General features: G+C 39.2%; 1 protein-coding gene across 1 annotated transcript in view; it reads right to left on the bottom strand.

Annotated features, from left to right (window-relative positions):
* Pxn (Peroxidasin) overlaps positions 1-20,669 on the bottom strand; it is a 296,390-nt gene that overhangs the window by 108,791 nt on the left and 166,930 nt on the right. The window contains exon 4 of the mRNA XM_067156835.2: positions 9,117-9,188. Coding sequence (XP_067012936.2) covers positions 9,117-9,188 — 72 coding nt within the window. The remainder of the gene's footprint in view (positions 1-9,116; positions 9,189-20,669) is intronic.

Below are 20,669 nucleotides of genomic sequence, written 5' to 3'. Positions count from 1 at the left end.
AAACGAGAGTAAAATTAAGTTGAAAATACAGTAATTATCCATCACACGATGAAGACAAACTTTATAACTCCAATTAAATTACATTGAATTCTGACCTAGTCATGGCTAAAAGAAATATCGTCAACTGACTACGATTCTTATTACTACCAAAAGTGAGCAGTTTCTACCAACTATAATACAGTTTGTCACATAAAGGATACAAATACTTATTGCCAATCGAAAGAACACATTCTTTAAATTCAGAACTTGTATCACAAGGTAACTGCACAATGATGGAATTTCATACTACATTTTCTGTCTACATGTTATTAGGTATAGGCATGGTTATTACATCATTCATAGTTTAGTGCAAATATTCTAAATGTGAAGGGAATTGAATTGAAATAAAAATCTGACGTACAAATGATCTATGTTCTATGACATCTCAATATTTAGTGTAACAGCTCGTTCATCTGGTGTTCAGCTAATCATTATCAGTGAGACGATTCAGGGAATTCGATGGAGGAACATGGGCATATGTGGTTAGAAAAGGATAGGGTCTGCGTTCAGTGCGGTTATTTACTTCTTCAAGCTCTGTGCAAGAATAGCGAAGCAGTCCTCACTTCAGCCATTTCTCTGTCCACTTAAGTTATTTTCACTAAAAGGCTTGCTCTATTACACATATTCGCCGCTGAACTGTTTAACATTCCCCATGTTGTACCACAACTTGCATATGTGCTGTTAGTTATTATATAGAAGATGTCCCCGGCCTCGTTTTATAAATAGTAATTATAATAATACCACTAGAAAACAACACCATAGGTAAAGTTCCTGCAGGCAAGTATTTAGGAGAATGGATCTCAGCAAGCGAGAGAGAAACATTGGCCATAGACACCAGAGTGCACCAAGTTAGAGAGGGCCTATCATCTACACCTCCAAGTACCGCTCCAAGAACCTAAAGCTGAAGCACAACAACTCAGTAGTAGGACCCTCTGTACTCTACGCCTCTGAGTGCCTCTTCATGAATCGAAAGGGCCCACTCAGGAAACTAGAAGCTAAGGAGAGGAGGATGGCACCTACAGGATCAGGCACATCAGCGACCTCTACGAACATCAGGAAGACATAGTCACGTGTATGACGAAAAGGCGACTGATGTATGGGCATACGAGCCGCCTCAAACCCTGCAGGATCACCAACAGAATCCTCACAGTGACAAGTAGGGGAAAGGCTTCCAAAACCAAGTCGATCACCTCGGTAAAATCAGGCCTAGAGGAATTACAGATCCCATTAGAGACCACAAAGGTAAATGTGGCCAGTATCCAGTATTCGGGAGATAGTAGGCTCGAACCCCACTGTCGGCAGCCCTGAAAATTGTTTCTGTGGTTTCCCATTTTCACACCAGGGCTGGGGCTGTACCTTAATTAAGGCCAGGGCCGCTTCCTTCCCACTCCTAGCCCTTTCCTGTCCCATCGTCCCATGTGTCGGTGCGACGTAAGGCAACGTGTAAAAAAACATAGAGAACCGATCTCAGTACCGAGAAGCCACCCTACACGGAGTCTTCCCACTGTCCCTCACTAGCAGAAAGAGTACAGGGATCACCAGACCTTAGTCGACGGATGGGAGGAAGCAGGCACACAGCCAGAATATGAAAATGTACTGGGCCAAGAAAAAGCAGAAGACGAGCCAAGAGTTAAGGTGAGCCCCGTGGTCTCTAATAGGCCAAAACGAACCAAAGAAATGGTTGTTTGGGTCATCAGTGCATACACTGGTTTGATGCAGCTCTCCATGCCACCCTATCCTGGGCTAATATTTTCATTTTTACGTAACTACTACCTCCCACATCTATTCTAATTTGCTTGTCATATTCATACCTTGGCCTGGCCCTGCTGTTTTTTATGACCCACATTTCCCTCAAAGCCGGTTTGAGTGGCTCAGACGATTGAGGCGCTGGCCCTCTGACTCCAACTTGGAAGGTTCGATCCTGGCTCAGTCTGGTGGTGTTTGAAGGAGCTCAAAGGCGTCAGCCTCGTGTCGGTAGATTTCCTAGCACGTAAAAGAACTACTGCGGGACTAAATCCAGACATCTCGGCGTCTCCTAAAATAGTTAAAGGGACGTAAACCAAATAACATTATTATTTTTATTACTTCCCTCAAAGACTATCATTCCTATCATTGATTTCAAAAGCTTCTATCCTCTTTTTTGTGAGTTATCGTCCAGGTTTCACTTCCATACAACGCAGCGCTCCGGTTTTCTAGTTCCTATATCAATGTTCGAAGTGAGCAAATTTCTTTTCTGAAGATAGGCCTTCCTTGCTTGTGCTAGTCTGTATTTTTTGTCCTCCTTACTTCTGCCCACGTAAGAATATTCATATAAAGACTTCGTTTCCTAATCTAATATTTCCTGCATCACCTGATTTCGTTGGACTGCACTCCATTACTTTTGTTTTTGTTAGTAGCTACTAGAATTAGCTTCAGTATTAGGGGAAGTCCGTGTAGTTTGGACCTGTGTGTAATTTGGACCGATAATATTTTTGTTATTTGTAAGTTTGGTCACTCCCTGTCTGAGGCAAGGTCAGCAAGACAGCCGAGGGTAGATTTCTTCCTGGAAGTTTTTTTCTAATGCACTTAACGCTGAAGGGGAAAGAGTAAACCAGTCTTAATAATCACATTCCTTGTACGCTTATACGGCGACAAGTAAGGGGGTTTAGCTTTCACAAGTACTGATGAAATATCTAATCAAGTTTTAACATAGTTTCATTCATAAATTTTAAATACTTTGCATAATATTATTTAGCTGTTGATTAAATCTTTCCATGCCGTGTAATTGGACCGTTGAAAGAATGGTAACAATTGTTTCTTCGTGATTCTAAAAGAACTTGTTTAATAATTTGAGGCCGGCCCTGCGGTGTAGCAGTGGCGTGTCTGCCTCTTAACCGCAGACCTCGGGTTAGATTCCCGGCCAGGTCAGGGGTTTTTGCCTGTATCTGAGGGCGGGTTCGAGGTCCACTCAGGCAACGAGATTACAGTTGACGAGATACTGACGGCATTTTATGTGACAGGTATTACGATGACGATTGCATCCAGTGCAATAGTTGCAAACTGTGGGCTCATGAAAACTGCGCCAAAATTCAGAATGAATTTTTTTTTATCATTTTCCTGCATGCCAAAGGTTGTGACCATAATTCATAGTGTCGTCTTTTATTGCTTACTATCTTATAATAACATTCATTAAATAACTTTTAATTGTTTCTATTTGTCAGTCCAAATTACACGATCTCCTGGACCAAGTTACACGCTATCCGTGCAATTTACGGGTTTACCAATTTTCGAATAAATATTACTTTTAAAATCATGAGACATATTTTCACCAAGTTATCTGATACATTGTACTAATTATCGTGTATAAAATTCGAGAAATGTTCGTTAAGGTCAATAGATTTATGGACATTTAAACATAAGTGGTCCAAATTACACGGTCTTCACCAACTCCCTCAGTCTCTGTTAGGCTTTGAATGGTTGATAAAATAATTTAGAATGTCCATCCCAGTGATACAGAAGATTGCTATATACAACGCTTTGATACGCTTAGCGAAATTTTCTGACATAATACCAATCAAGATTCTTATTTTGTGTGATAGGACATACTGGGAGCACAGGATCTACATACTGGCTTTGACAGGGATGAAGGAACAGAAGTAATCAAATACCAAACGTGTCTTTCCGTTACATTGTGATACAGGCAATCATGTCAATCTAACAACATGCTATTGGAACAGAATTAAACAAACATACTCACTCTAAACACTCAAAATGTCCTTCAAAGCTCATACCTACCTGCACTAGAAACAATTCATCACAAACAGTTGCAATGAAAACAAACACAACGTGACAAGCATTTCGTTACGAGTTATTCCTGAATTACATTGATAAATATGATAGAACTTTAGAAGAGTAAGTACACTCCACTTACTTTGAACAGATCCTTTCGTAATATTGTAAAATATTTAACTGATTTATAGGTTTTTATAAAAGTACTGCTTACTCATTTTTAGATATTATTAGAGTTCACATATTTTTAAATGAGAGATGGGTATATTAATCAACCTCACTACAAACTAATTAGAATTTTTTATGAATGAGTAAAATTTAGTGATGTGAACATATTTGGAATTTTATGCGCAAAATAAATGAGAGAAATATCTTTCGACAAGATATCCATGAGGAAGAGAAAATAAAGAGATGCATTCCATTTTTGTCATAATGATTCAGTCTTTGTAATAACAGGCAAAAATATAATCAAATATTTACTTTTCTCGATGAAAAACAAATTTAATAAATTGTAATATGACATAGTTTCAAGTAAAATTAATTTTAAAGAGAAATAATGCCAACAGTTGTATTGCAATTCATAATTGTACTTTATGTCAATTAATGGCACAGTATGGTTTGTTTATCAAATTCAAGGTAGATTTCAAACTTTCAACGACCATCCTTCATTGTGGGCTGTCACAAAAGTTACTATCGTTTGCTGACCTGTGAAAACAAGGATATACGCATATTCACATAAAAATCTACGTACCATGAACGAGCCGCTTGTATTCAGAAGGAATGTTATTAAGTGTGATGTTCCAAAGAAATAAAGTAGCTGTTACAATGAGTTTTACACAGAGAAATTTTAAAAGTTAGTTATGAAATACAATCCTTCTTTAGTATTCTTTAATACGTATCATTAACTCAAACAATAATGGAATCCAAACTGATGATTTGACAAAGGGAAAAACAAACAAAATTCAAAAAACACACACACAAAAACTATGTTTAGAATTGTACTTATCTTTTTCTCTTTCCATAATATCAAGTAGAAAGCTAAAACATCCTTGTTTTTACAGTATTTGTGAGAGTTCTAGTAAATTTGTAACTGGATAGACGCGTAGACCCACAGTTTTCATTGCCACTGCTTTTGTATGCATACACATATTTATAAACCAAGAAACACAGGACATTAAATATTGTGCGTGAGTGGGAGATAGTCCAAACACCCAAGTTAGATAGTAAAACACCAAGTCTCAAAAATTTGAAAACTATACCAAAGGAATAATTCCACACATTGAATTACAAAGACATTTTGGGAAGCCATATCTATCTGTGTTATTTTTTGTGTTACTTTGCTACGATGGAAACGACAACGAACTAAATTCCGACAAATTGGCGTCTACGAAAACCGTAAAAATGTTAGTGTGACGTAAAACAATGACATTAAAAATAACTAGCGGGAATAAATAATCCGTTGTAAGTACATATGTTTGGTTATCTTCTTCATTTTTGGGTCTTATTTAGCTATTTCTAAGATATCTGCCTGCAAATTTGGTCAGTTTTTACGTCCGAAACATTCGAACCCTAGCGAAAAATGTAATTGGCGGTACTCTGTTACTATTCTAACGTCCGCAGGGCTTTCTGGGTTTCGTAGACTTACTTCTTAGAAATAAAAGACAGATATTATGTGTAAATTTTGTTTAACCCTCTACTGCATGAATTATTTTTCGTTTCCGTTTGGTGAAGAAAATTTCAAGCTTTAATGTTCAACATACGCTCAGTGGTTTAGATATACCAGCAATTCTTAACTGGGCCTAATAGCTTAACACTCATATGTGATGTGGATTGTCATATTGGAATGTATATACGATTTTCAACGATTTTACGCTAAGCTTTTAACATTCAAAGACCGAACATTACTGCCTACTGGCCCTGGGTACGTAATGCAGGGCGCAAGTATACTTGCACGACCGTAGGTCGGTAATGTCTTTGAGGTTGAGCCAGAGGTACTCCTGAAGCCTGTGGTAATATGATGGGGAGGGCCCACGTAAAATAAACGGTGGTTGGTTCGCGTGGATGTTGACGGGGTGGAAGGAGTACCTGCGGACGTTAGAATAGTGACAGAGTACCGCCAATTACATTACAATTACGTCACACTAACATTTTTACGGTTTGGCTGTAGGGCTGTTTTGTCTTACGTTATGTAAAAAAACAAGGCATCGCTGGGATATGTGTTTAATTGACTATACAGTTGAAGGTGTGCCGTAAAACTACCTCTGTCTATAATATTTATCCATTTAAACAGGTGAAAAGTTATTTGTTGCCTAATGGCAACAGTATGCAGTAGAGGGTTAATAGCACGCGACTCAACAAAGCGCCATCTTATGACGGAGTATGCGTGTGACGTCACATATTTAGCACAACGTTTTCCTTACTTTGAAGTGCCTTTTCATGAACAGGTTGCCTCCTCTTTTGTTTGTCAATTGAGACATTAAACAAAATTGTAATTTAAACACTGTCGGCGATATACGCGTCCTACCCAAATACAAAAAAGGTTATGACATTTTTCTTTCCATGTTCGTGTTGTCAACGAACGTAAATCTATGGTAAAACAATTTCAATGTGTAGGTTTAGTAGAATATTAATTTTTGCCATCACATAATATGAAACTAACAGTTTTAATTTTGTAATTAAAATCACTTGGATGACATTACATTTTATAGCGAGTTTCTAGCATACATCAAAATAGTTTAGTGAAGTCATAGATATGGCTACCCATAATGTTTTCTATGAAAACAAAAGGAAGGTGAATCAAGATACCAGGCAGGTTTCTACTGTAAAGCAAACGTGCAATAAAACCCGCCTCCAAACAAAAGAAAATCAAGGTAAGAACAACCAAAGAGAAGTCCTTTGACCAGGCTATTATTAATCTCCAGCCCTTTATTTACTTTCTCTTTCCTTTTTTCTTTTCGTTTACTTACAGCCGCTCGAGATTCCTTAAATCGTTAAAAACACCGGGTCCTAAATTTTCAATCTTGTTGAAATGGAGATATCTGTAAAAAGTAGGTTTAACAAAGAAGAGAACAACCTTGCATTAGACATATCTCGCCACACACAGCAACATCAACACAACAATTAGGACAACATGGGACACTGAACAGTCAACGAACAGCACTTGTGTTTCAACGACTCCCTCTTGGTTTACAAAACAATCTGCCGTAACAGTGCTAATCTGTAACTGATCTTGGAATAGTAGTGTTTAGGATTTTATTTATGTAATGCGTGGCATTGTGGGACAGGGGGACATCGGATGATAACTGGTTCAGAAGCAATGTTTATAATTATTAACAGTATACAGTATACTACAGGGTTTAATATACGTCGCTGTGTCTGAAATTTTCCTTGAAAAATGACTTATGTAATGTGTCTTTTTATATAGTCTCTCACACTTGAACTACCTCACGGTATCAATGAAAGATGTCCGAATTCAGTTCGTATCAAATTTTTCAGTCTGGTGAAACACTAATAATATAAAATACCTGTAAAATAAGATTGTGTTGATTTTTTCAGGTATGTTATAGTGTTTATATCAGGGCCCCTCAAACGCCTAAAATCTCACGCGTGCAAATTGAGGCGCAAGAGCTCCGTGCACTGTGCATCGGTTCCACTCGGCTCGGCTCGAACCAACGCTTCGTCTCTGGGCTACTCGGCTAAGATCGGCTCAACTCGGCTCGGATTTGGAGCGATACGGAGCAAGTGAGGAAGAGGGAAACAAGGGGGAAGCGAACGAGACAGGCGTGGGGAAAGAGAGAGACAGCGCTATTGCTCCAAATCGAGGAGTGGGGGTCTGCACTCTGGGCAACCAAGCGAAGTCATCTTTTGCACCGTGCACAGTGTATACACCAGGCGCATGCATCCTGAGAGGCCCTGGTTTATATGATCAAATAGGGGGTCCCTCAAGGTACCAATACTGTACCTCTATTTCTTCTTATATATAATATGCATGAGCAAAGAACTGAAATTCATGATACGGCCTTAAATATGTTATAATTTTTGTTTTTTACAAATTGAAAAGCTTCAAAGCTGCATTAACTAAGTCGAACCTCTAAAGTATGGCTTTCACCTGAATCAAACATCTTACCCTGTCCGGCGGTTTAACTGTAACTATATTATGTGAGGATGCAATGAATTTTCGGTCTCGATAAGTAAAGATATCATATCAGAGCTCGGTGTACAACGCTTTGTCATTTTTATTTGCAACCGCTCACAATCCTGTAACTTATTAAATACTCCATACAGTGTAACATCCGCAGAAAGCCGTATCTGTGATTGCAGTTATTTGTTCATATTGTATATTACAAGAAACAAAGGGCCAATAACGGTGCCTTGCGGAAGCCCCATTTAATCATTAAATAATCAGTTGATACTTCTCCTACTCTAATTATCTGAGCTCTTTTATCTAGAAATTTAGCCACCCATTTTATAACATTTTTCAAGTCCAATAGCTCTTACTTTCGTTAGTAGTCTCCCATGACCCATCCCCTGAATGGCGAACGTATGACTCGCGTGCCACTAGGTGACACGCGAACACGACTTCTATGGCCAGCCACACAATATTTTGAAATATATGCTATGGTGGTATATATTCGACCTGTTTATTATATTTAACATTACGCTTTAATAAAGTATTATATCCTATTGAGTTATATGGCCATATATTTTATACATTTTAATAGATCAAAGTGAAAATTACCTGATCATAAAATTTAGCTGTTTTTAAAATGTAATTTTCAGTGATGTTCGCAAAATAAAACTATGAAAAATTCAGTGGAATGGATTTATATGTAATGAAATCTAATACCCAAACAAAGTCAAATGAGGGTTTCATGATGATTTTTCAAGGAAAATAACCGATGGCACAGTAGAGAGTAAGAGGTAATAAATAAGACCTTAGCTAACACCTAGTCGGAACAGGTTTACCATCCCTGATCTATGAAAAGTCTTGGACAGGTCAATAACCATATAGTCTGCTCAACCTCTTGGATCTAGGTTGAAATTTAACGTCATATGCCATTATTATAAGGGAAATGTTTTGCTTTAAAAATGTATCGTCCTATACGGAGAGAGAGAGAGAGAGAGAGAGTGTGGTTGGGGAGGGGGTGGGGGAGAGCAGGGAGTATACTAGAACGGTCTCACGCTTCACTTATTTTAATACGATTAAGTCGTGTGTGCTTGAACAACAATGCGAGCGCCAAGCAGAGGGCTATGGAGAAAACACAAGCGCTGTTCGATTCGAGCTCCAACACAACCTCACTCTTACTTACAATCTCTCTAACGAGGGTAAATTAGAAAAAGTGTCGGATTCTATATCGACCAGGTCATTAAAGTGAAGATACCTGCAAAGAAATAAGAACACAAGAAGAAGGAGAAGAAAATACATATCGCTTAACTACGTCTTTCGAAAGAGAAAAAATAAACGGACAAGAACAGGTAAACAAACAATAAATATATAACAATCCTGAAACGAGAAACGTTCGTTAGTAACAATGCTGTAAGAGGGAAAAAATAATAATATCATTAATGTTTACTCATCAGAAAATCACTTACAAGATATCAACTCATAAAATGCAACACAACACATTCAGTTTCAAAACGTATTCTCGTTCTCTGGAAGCTGAAAATTCTTGCAATGGCGGTGGGCTCAAAAGATCACAGGGTCACGATCCGTTCAATAAACATGAGTTTTTAATTGTTCAAACATACAACAAAGAGGAGGGGAAGTGTTGGGGGGTGCTGCCTTGTTGAATCATTCTAAACAAATGAAAAGTGTCATCAGATTTGTGCACGTCAGATGATGCTGCAGGCTAAGTGGTTGACTTGACAAGGGAAAGACATCACCAAAATATTCAGCGCTTTCAGATTAGTAAGGTAATCCAGGTTTCATTTGTGATGATGGTCCTGCTTGTTTAAAGGGAGCCAAACATCTAGGTCATAGGCCATTAAGTAGAGTGGTAAAAGCAGTTTTTAAAATGACTTCTCCCCAATGTCGTCTCATAAAATTATTTGGACTGTGTTGAACGACATGGTGTATAATTTATTATGATACGCTACCCGTGAATATTTAAAACATATTTTAGAATATTAATGCACAAGTAGTGTAGCCTCCGTGGCTCAGGCGGCAGCGCGCCGGCCCCTCACCTCTGGGTTTCGTGGTTCAAATCTCGGTCACTCCATATGAGATTTGTGCTGGGCAAAGCGGACCGGGACAGGTTTTTCTCCGGCTTCTCTGGTTTTCCCTGTCATAATTCGTTCCAGCAACACTCTCCAATATTATTTCATTTCATCTGTCATTCACTAATCATTGCCCCAGAGGAGTGCGACATGTTTCGGCAGCGGGCACAATTCCTATTCTCGCCGCCAGATGGGGGGCTTCACTCATTCCATTCCTGACCCGGTCGAATGACTGGAAAGAGTCTGTGGATATTCATTTCAATGCACAAGCGAGACATTTTACAACTTCGCGCATGCTTCTCTTTGATGTTACCTACTTGTGTACCTGTTTTATCTGTTAGAGAATTGTGTGTGAAGAAGTTTCCGGATCTGTCCTAACAAACACTCAGATAATGCTGACTATGAACCAGACTGATTTTAGGTGCTGACATTGGTGAATGTATGAGTGAACATTGTGTCTTACTTTGAACTCAGTTTCTGAACATTGACCTTTCTTCACATGCCTGACCCATTATCTTATGAAGTTACAAGATACGGAGATCATTTTTTTCAGAGAGTTATTTTATGCCTTAACGCATCTACTCAACTAGAAAAAAGTATTTTCCTTTGCTGGTTTCTAATTTTAGCGTCTTTTTTCCTAAAATATGGATCATTAAAAAGTTAATGTATAGCTAGCTGTTCACTCAATCCACTTCGTCCTGTTTCAATCCCTAGGGGAAGGTTGTAATTATCAGTGGTAAAAATTTCAAAATATTAACCTTAATCGTTCTTGAGATATTGGGATATGTTATCTGTCAAATTAACATTTTCAAGATGGGATTATCCCTCTCCGCTTAATGAAAAGAGATGAAACGAAATGTAATAATAATTAATATTTACTCATTGGTTAGAATTTAAAAATGATGACAAAGAAAATAATTATATGCCGGGCTGAGTGGCTCAGACGGTTAAGGCGCTGGCCTTCTAACCCCAACTTGGCAGGTTCGATCCTGGCTCAGTCCGGTGGTATTTGAAGGTGCTCAAATACGACAGCCTTGTGTCGGTAGATTTACTGGCACGTAAAAGAACTCCACTTAATGGAAAGAGATGAAATAATTAATATTTACTCATTGGCTAGAATAAAAAAATGATGATAAAGAAAATAATTATAAATTTAAAATAATCAGTGGATCTAATTTGCAATGCCTTACAAATTTTCTTACAAAATGATTTAAAATATATTAAAAATTAATAAAATGGAATAACGTATCGCCCTTGAAATGAAATCGTGTATTTCATCCAAATTAAATATTAAAGAATAACATCAAAAATACAAAAAAAATAAAAAATAAAAATAAAACATAGTAAACAGAATTAAATATACTTAAGAAAATTGAGAAACATACTAATTTTTCACTTTTAAATGCTAGAAAACAGGCCTCTGTCCCACACGAAACGGATGACGAGTTCTACTGGCTGCTCGTCTTCTCGTAGAATAAGGGGGATGTTAGTCGGTAGTTTAAGAGTACGGAACAGATCTGTCAGGCACACGCACTCCGTAAGGATGTGTATTACGTTCAGATGACCGCCGCAAGTACACACCGCGGGGGGAGGGGGATTCTCCCTTCAGTAAGTAGGAGCGCGTTGCTATACTGTGGCCGATCTGAAGATGGCATAATACCACTCCTTCTCTTCGAGAAACCTGAAGGGAAATCGTCCATACCTTCATAGTTCCTTTAATCGTTTCCAGCTTATTTGGAAGAGAGGTGGCCTGCCACTCCATTTCCCAATGGGACTTCACCAAATGTATCAGCTGAAAATGAATATCACTGGCTGGGACCTTGTTAGCCAACGGGGACTAAATAATAAGAATTATTTTTCCAGTATAATAGTTGACACGAAGCATTACTCCGAAAATTATAAATTCAGCTGTTGTTTTGGGGAAGGAAAGCATTGTTGTTACGAGTGAAATATGTAATGCGAGTGGAATGTATTTTTTTTGAAGTCTTTGTATGTAAAATGCAATATGATATTTTATTTTTATTGACCTAACCTGTACTGTATAATGTTGTAACATAGGCATTTGTAAATAGTAGAATTCTGTCTATAGTTCCTGGAAAGATCTAGAGAGTTACATAACTTTTGTACAGGGTGTGTTACTTTGTTGGTATGTGTTCTAGAAAGCGTGTTCTGTCTATTCTGGAAAAATACGACTTTCGCGATCATGCGTATTCTAGAATGTTAGTCAAAGTTCTCGATCGAAAGTAAGGTTGTGATTGGTGAGTCTAGGTGGCGATAGGGAACACGTGCACGCTGATTGGTTGCCTCCAAGGCCAGTAATTCCTATATATAGTGAGCGAGGCAGTGTTCGAATGAATTCGGTATCCTGATATCTGTCGGTTTTGGTCTACCCGTCTGCGAGCAGCCTATCTGGTTGACGTCCCCCGGTTTCCGGGATGGCACTCTCCTCGGGTAAGCACTCTTGAATTCCGTTCCTGCTAAAATTTCCGTAATGTTCCGATTTGCTTTTCATACAGGAGTCTGCCCTAACCTCGCCTAGATTCACCAAATTAGCTACTTATGACGCCTTAGATTTTCAGCTAGACTTACCTGTTCGTTTCCGAGGCATTCCCGTTTTGTTTCACTAAAATATGTATATTGTAGTTTAATAGTATTTCCCTTGGGGTTTGCCTCTGATAGTTCTGTATCACTTTAGGTACGCTAGATTTTGGATAACCTGTAAATTGCATTGTACTACTGAATTGGTAACTAGATGTACAGTTCATTTGTAATTTGAATTTACACTGCTACGAATAACCTATGTATATCACTGAACTTATAGCTCATAACTTGGAATGTGTATGTAGAATTATCTTGTAAATAATATTTTAAGAACTAAGGATCACGGTGATTCATTTCGGAATCCGCTATCTAAGCCATGTCCATGCCTTTGGTAGGTTCCCAGTCCTTCCATCTTCCCGTTTTGTCGTTCACTAGTTGGCCCTACTGATAGTTACGTACTTGTTTTGTTGGAGATCCGCGTAAAGGCTAGTTACTGTTTTTCCAAGTGTGTAGTGTTTTCTTACATTGTGTATTGTACTCTTACCTTCCCCTTTTAACTGTGTTTGTGCCTTGTTTGGTGTTACCACTGTAGTAGAGGTAACAATTGTCATCAACTCTCAGCCATTGTTGGTATAACCTTTATTGTTTCTACATTTTCCCCTCTCCATTTGAATACAACACTTCTCCTCGAACTTCCTCCTTATTGTTTTCATTTTTTTTTACCACCGGCACGGACATATTACGGTGTTAAAATGACTTCTCTGACACTGAGTACTTGCGCAGTGATCATTTATATAAAGAGCTTTAATTCATGCACCAAACTAAAGCGTTTCGATTTCGACGGGACATATTGGGCAATTATATCCTATATTCACAGTACACATTTCATTAAACTTTACGGATCAGTTAAAAAACCGTCAATTTGCAGTATTCCAAGTCCCTCGTAAAAAGCCCACCAGCTAAACCTAAAAAAAGAGGAGGACGAAGGGCAAATAAGCGTGTTCTATGATGCGTTTCAAATTCATTAGTTCCATATATTCAATATCCAGTCGATGTATGTCTGTTATTGGAGCAGCAAACACTTTACGAGGACCATTTGAGTGTTCCAGTTAATAAACAGCATTTTCCACTTTATGGAATTGATTGTTTCGGAGAGAGCATGGATCTACAAATATGTGACAACGGAAGGATTAGTTAAAGATTTTCAGACAAGTATTCATGCAAATGAGGAGCATTTAGAGGGAAAATCTTCTATTTGTTCCGATTTTTTTTTTTTTTGCAAAAGAGTTTAGAAATACTGTGACTTTTAGAAATTACTACTAGCTGTGCAACCTTTGCTGACGAGTTAGCTTTTGTAATGGGAGCAGTGATGCCATCCAGCGGAGATGAACGACACCAAAAGAGAAAGAGCACACTTCAACAACAGCAGTCAGTAACTATAACGTTAATGTTTACAAGTTTTAGGGGCTTAGGACATTGTAGGCCATCCCATTTTGTTTCCTTCCTGCTTCTTCCTTCCCGCTCCCCGTCATTCTTCTAGGGATCGTTATTTCACACTTTTCTTCTCATTTCAATCAATCAATCAATCAATCAATCAATCAATCAATCAATCAATCAATCAATCAATCAATCAATCAATCAATCAATCAATCAATCAATCAATCAATCAATCAATCAATCAATCAATCAATCAATCAATCAATCAATCAATCAATCAATCAATCAATCAATCAATCAATCAATCAATCAATCAATCAATCAATCAATCAATCAATCAATCAATCAATCAATCAATCAATCAATCAATCAATCAATCAATCAATCAATCAATCAATCAATCAATCAATCAATCAATCAATCAATCAATCAATCAATCAATCAATCAATCAATCATCTGCATTTCGGGCTATCACCATGGTGGCAGATTACCTATCAGTTCTTTTTCTAATTTCTTAAATGATGTCAAACATTTGCTAATTTACTGAATATCTCCGTTGATAAATTATTCTAATATCTAATTCCTTGTATTATAAGCAAATATTTGCCCCAATTTGTCCTCTTGAATTCGAACTGTATCTTCATTTTATGATCTTTCCTATCTTTAAAAATTCCTCTCAAGCTTATTCGTTTACTAATATTATTCTAAATCCGTCGCTCCACTGATAGCTCGGAACATACCACTTAGACGAGTAGCTCGTCTCCTTTCTCCACAGTCTTCTCAGTCCACTACTCTTTTGTCAGAAATCAACAGAAACAAATCGCGCTGCTTTCCTTTGAATCTTTTTCGGTTCTTGAATCAATTAATCCCGGTGAGGGTCCCATACACTGGAACCATACTCTAGTTGGGGTCTTACCAGAGACTTGTATGCCCTCTGTTTACATCCTTACTACAACCCCTAAACACCCTCATAACCATGTGCAGAGATCTGTACCCTTTATTTACAATCCCATTTATGTGGTTACCCCAATGAAGATCTTTCCTTATATGAACACCTAGATAATAACAATAATCCCCATGAGTTACTCTCATCCCATCAACACAGTAGTAAACACAGAAAGGCCTTCTTTTGTTTGTGAAAATTACAACCTGACTTTTCAACCCGTTAACCATTGACTACTGTCCATCTCACAAGTTTGTCGAGGTCTTTTTGCAGTCGTCGATAATCCTGTGACTTATTTATCTTATCTTATCTTATCTTATCTTATCTTATCTTATCTTATCTTATCTTATCTTATCTTATCTTATCTTATCTTATCTTATCTGTGATTCCAGTCCCTTACCACTCATTTATATACGTATATATAATAAAACAAAGGTCCAATAACACTGCCTTGAGGAACTCCCGTCTTAATGATTATGGTATCGGTTAACACTTCTACTACTCCAATTCTCTCCATTCTATTTTCCAGAAATTCAGCCACCAATTCAGTCACTTTTTTGTCTAGTCCAATAGCAGTCATTTTCGACAATAATATTTCACGATCCACCTTGTCAAATGCTTTGGATAGGTCAGTAGTGAAGGAAGTAATTTGACCTCCTGAATCTCGAATATCTAATATATCTTGCTGAAATCCTACATTTATTACCATTCCAAACAATAGGAACCTAAGGACCATGTGTTTTATCACTAAGAGAAAGGTCTTTCAGTATTAACAGGGGAGAAAGTGTAAGGTTGTTCCCTTAGTGTATATGCTTACTTGGCAGGGTGTATACATTTCTTTCCCAGTAGCACACCATTCCTATGTCTTCTAGCAACTTCTTCACTCCCTCTACTCAGCTGTCCGGTTTTTTAAAATCTCAACCAACACTTATCTATTCGTTTCGCAATATCTGCCTTATACTCACACCTTCGCACATACAGCTTGGCAATCTCATAATTAATTTGTAAAATTTTACAAACGAATACATATAAAGCTACAATGCCATAATCAATAGGGAAATGAGCCATTGGCATGCAGTGTTCCCGAGCGGTCACCCATCCAAGAAGTGACCACGATCAATGTTGCTTAGCTGCGGTGATCGGACAAGAAATGGTCTATTCAACATAATTTCCGTATTAAGAAAAACATAAACACTCAGTCTCCGAGTTAGAGGATTTAACCAGACGGGGTTAAAATACCCGAATCGAACCCAGAATCCTCTGAACTGGAGGCCGCTTTTCTAGCTATTTAGACAAGAACTGGGACAAGTGCTGAAATGAGATAGAGGATTTGGCAGCATCCAATTCTTGAAACTCAGTAGCACCATATCGACGGATAAAGCTGCCTTCATACGGCGGTGTATGATGAGGCTGTCTTGTTTTGTCCCCTACTATAAAACAACATTACATACCCCATTTAATTTTATAGTCGCATGGTATCGGCAAGTGTTTCACAATTTCAAAAGGATTATTGGATTGGAAAGAATGGGGAGGCACTGAGTTAGACGAAACCTTTTTGTACGCCGGCCATTCGCCTCTTTCAAGAATAAAGTCGGTGCCGCTACAGTGATCCCTTGTTTGGGTGTTGCTGTCCCACTAAGTGAGTTACATTGTTATACGATCTCGCAGTGTATAGATTACAGAGTCCGCCTTCCAGCTACCCAACTAATACATAAAAATCACCAACATCATCATAAAACTAGGCGTATCACACGTCCTAATATGGCCGGAGCTACGCCCTACTTAATGCGGGGTCCAAACGTAATTACACACAGCATAGGGTCATAAATTTCTCCTCATCTGCTTGTCGGTATTGGGGACATTATGATGATGTACTCCCACACGCACGGACTAAACTGATACTGATTAGTGTTCAGCCTGGAGCTCAGCGCATCAGCATCCGCGACCGAGGAAAGGGACCACCCAGCTTTCAGCATTCAGGAGAGTTCAGACTTCTGATGACGAGATTGTCAGATACTCTGAAATTTGGGAAAATCTTTAAAAATATTTTTCAACTTATTTTACGCCAAACCGACACAGATAGGTCTTATGGTGAAGATGTGATAGGAAAGGCCTAGGAGAGGGAGGGAATCGGCCGTGGCCTTAATTAATGTACAGCCCCAGCATTTGCATGATGTGAAAATAGGAAACCACGGGCATGACGAATAGAATACCAAGTGTGATCACTCCGCTCTCTCAGCATTGTCGTTGGTGGGCCCGCCGGAGTGTGGCACTACCGTCGCATTGCACCAGATGCAAAAACAGGTACGCCAAAGGTCATAGCGTGCAGGCGTAGTCATGGTGATGATTTTAAGGCCTATCGCGGGGATTTGCCGTTTTAATATTCTCCTAAAATCTGTGTTAGTATCTGTGCAGTGCTTTGGGTTTGCAATCAACTAGTTTTCTATTATTTCCAGAAAATGTCGAACTGTTTCGTTCCTAGTTGTAAATCGGCTCACGATTTTTTTACACCATCAAAAGAAAATAAAGTTTGCGAAGTGAGCGAGACTTATTCCGCGGAAAGATAAGCAATTGTCGGGCAAAAGCAGAATATGTGACCCGCATTTTCCCGCAAATTTAATTACAAATATTACGGACCCAGTGGCTCGAGGTTTCTAACACGTCCATTTATAATTGTGTGTGACATTCTTTCCCAGACTGAAAGGAAAATTCATGAAAAACTGAGCTCGTTTAGGTCGAAGTGGGGCGATATCTTTTACGAGTGACTTGACTCGATTGAGGCGATTTCAGTTGTGCCATCAGGAGCTGGCTGTTGTATTGAACGCAATTTGGACATTTTTCCTAAACTAGTCTACCACTATTTAAAGTGCCGATTTTTCTTCAAGATCGACAATCTGCTAAGTCTACTCGTAAACTATCAAAAGTGGCCTCAGAGTAGTTTTGGTGGATAATTTTAGTCATTTACTTTATTTGAGGAAAGTGTCAGTGTTATTTGCAATCTGGTGTATGTTTAATGTTTTATGTACTCTGTTTAAAGAGTATTATGTAAATCACAACATTGCTTTCACGTTTTGTATGTTCCATTTTATCTTGGATGGTTTCTTATAAAAATTCGAAGATATTTCTTCGTGGAGATTAAGAATAGTATTCAAAATTCTCTGACAGTATTGTTCATAAGCCTATGGAATTGAGTTTTGTATTTGCGTATCAATGTAAAACAGCTGTCCGGGTAGCGTTGGTGTTAGGCTCAACTAGCGCCGCTCTGCGGGAGCGTGCTTGAACTCAGTGAGTGATCTCATTAGATATTCTATTCGTCATGCCAGGAAAACCATCTTCAGGGCTGCCGGCATTGGGGTTCGAAGCCTCTATCTCCGGGATGCAACCTCACAGCTGCGCGCCCCTAACAGCACGGCTAACTTGCCCGGTTAAGAAAGGACCAGGAGTTGTATATCCGGTGCTATCATGATTGCTTTTGGAACTGCGGCTTTAAGACCGTCTAATGGAAACGAAGGGACCAAAGTCCGACTCGTTGGCTGAACGGTCAGCGTACTGGCCTTCGGTTCAGAGGGTCCCGGGTTCGATTCCCGGCCGGGTCGGGGATTTTAACCTTAATTGGTTAATTCCAATGGCACGGGGGCTGGGTGTGTGTGTTGTCTTCATCATCATTTCATCCTTATCATGACGCGCAGGTCGCCGACGGGAGTCAAATAGAAAGACCTGCACCTGGCGAGCCAAACCCGTCCTGGGATATCCCGGCACTAAAAGCCATACGACATTTCATTTCGAAGGGATCAAACACATCTCAACTAACAACAATAGTCCGTGAGTGCAATGTTATTTATTTTGACTATTTACCGAATCTTTACGAAATTAAATAAGTAAAAATAATGAAAGTCCGCCTCTGTGGTATAGTGGTTAGTGTGATTAGTTGACACCCCGTGAGGGCCAGGTTTGATTCCCGACTCTGCCAAATGGTATGGATGCTGGAATGGGTCCAATGAGCCTCGAGAGGTGGTAAACTGAGTAGAGCTGGGTTCGATCCCACCTCAGCCATCCTGGAAGTGGTTTTCCGTGGTTTCCCACTTCTCCTCCAGGGAAATGCAGGCATGGTGCCTAACGTAAGGCCACGGCCTCTTCCTTCCCTCTTCCTTGTCTATTCTTTCCGATCTTCCGGTTTCATATGATCCTCTATTCTTTAGAGAAGGGAGCACCTACACAACGTTGGGCAGAAGCGATATATCGATAAACAAAACTACTGTCACATTAGATATTCAGTCCGTGAACCTCGACAACTCTGCCATCAGCTGTCACAGTTCGCCTAGACGTCACTGAAGAAGCATTCTATGGAAATGAGGAGTGATGTAGTTTCCCGTTGCTTTCCTCACCGAGCCAGAAAATGCTATTACATACAATCTGCCAAGCTCACTGGAATACATGCACCAACCGAGCCTATGAGCAATATTTTCACACCATTCATAACAGGGACTGGCTGCATAAGGTATGGCATTACTAGAATCACTCATACCTCAGTCACTTTCATATTGTCAAAGCCAAACACGAGACTGAGACAGGTCAATCAAAATAACACATTTGTTTTAGCCCATATCAGAAGACTGAAAACTACTTAGGTCTCGCCAACATGAGATATGCAACAGCAAAACAAGAACGTTCCCAACTCTTGGCAAGCTGAGTGGCTTAGACGATTGAGTCACTGGCCTTGCGACCCCAACTTGGCAGGTTCGATCCTGGCTCAGTCCGGTGGTATCTGAAGGTGCTCAAATACGTCAGCATTGTGTCGGTAGATTTACGGGCACGTAAAAAAAGAACTCCCGAGGGACAAAATTCCGGCACCTCGGCGTCTCTGAAAACCGTAAAGGTAGTTGAGTGGTACGTAAAGAAAATAACATGATGACGTTCCCACATCCATGTTTCGCCGATGAAACAAGATATAAATATGTCTTAGAGTTGGTGGTCATCCGAAAATTTATGTAGCGAAAGTGTGTCATATAACAAAATGTGTGACGCAACGTTACCTAGCAACAGTACCTTGAGAGCTGAATGTTATGGCCATCCATAACATCACAGCCTGCTCGGTTCCTAGGTAACATCGCGTCCTACATTTTATTGGACATATTTATGATCACTTCATTTTCCCTAAAGGAAATTTAGTGTAGGTTTTTCGTTTTTACTTACTGCATTCCATCACACTGAAATAAAAGACGCCTGGCTGAGTGGCTCAGACGGTTAAGGCGCTGGCCTTCTAACCCCAACTTGGCAGGTTCGATCCTGGCTCAGTCCGGTGGTATTTGAAGGTGCTCAAATACGACAGCCTCGTGTCAGTAGATTTAATGGCACGTAAAAGAACTCCTGCGGGACTAAATTCCGGCACCTCGGCGTCTCCGAAGACCGTAAAAATAGTTAGTGGGACGTAAATCAAATATCATTATTATTATTATGAAATAAAAGACAAGTATTTATTGTTTGGGAGGACGTCACAAGCGTGGATATCAAAACAGTCAATGCGCAGTAACAGCTCTCCAAGAAATTTTGGAATAAGGCGGATAGATTTCTGTTTCCGACTGTATATCTGTCTCTGGCTGCATCATGATCCAAACAAGAGTATCGTACATATTACCGGTACTCTCGAAAACCTTTCAGAATCCCTGCTATTCACATAAGTTATATAGACTCCTGAGACGAGGTAACTGGATGTCTAGATCTCCT

Source organism: Anabrus simplex, chromosome 12 (genome assembly GCF_040414725.1).
Source record: "Anabrus simplex isolate iqAnaSimp1 chromosome 12, ASM4041472v1, whole genome shotgun sequence".
Classification (NCBI taxonomy): Eukaryota; Metazoa; Arthropoda; class Insecta; order Orthoptera; family Tettigoniidae; genus Anabrus; species Anabrus simplex.
Note: the sequence above shows the minus strand (reverse complement) of the source record. Positions and strands in the feature narration are given on the sequence as shown.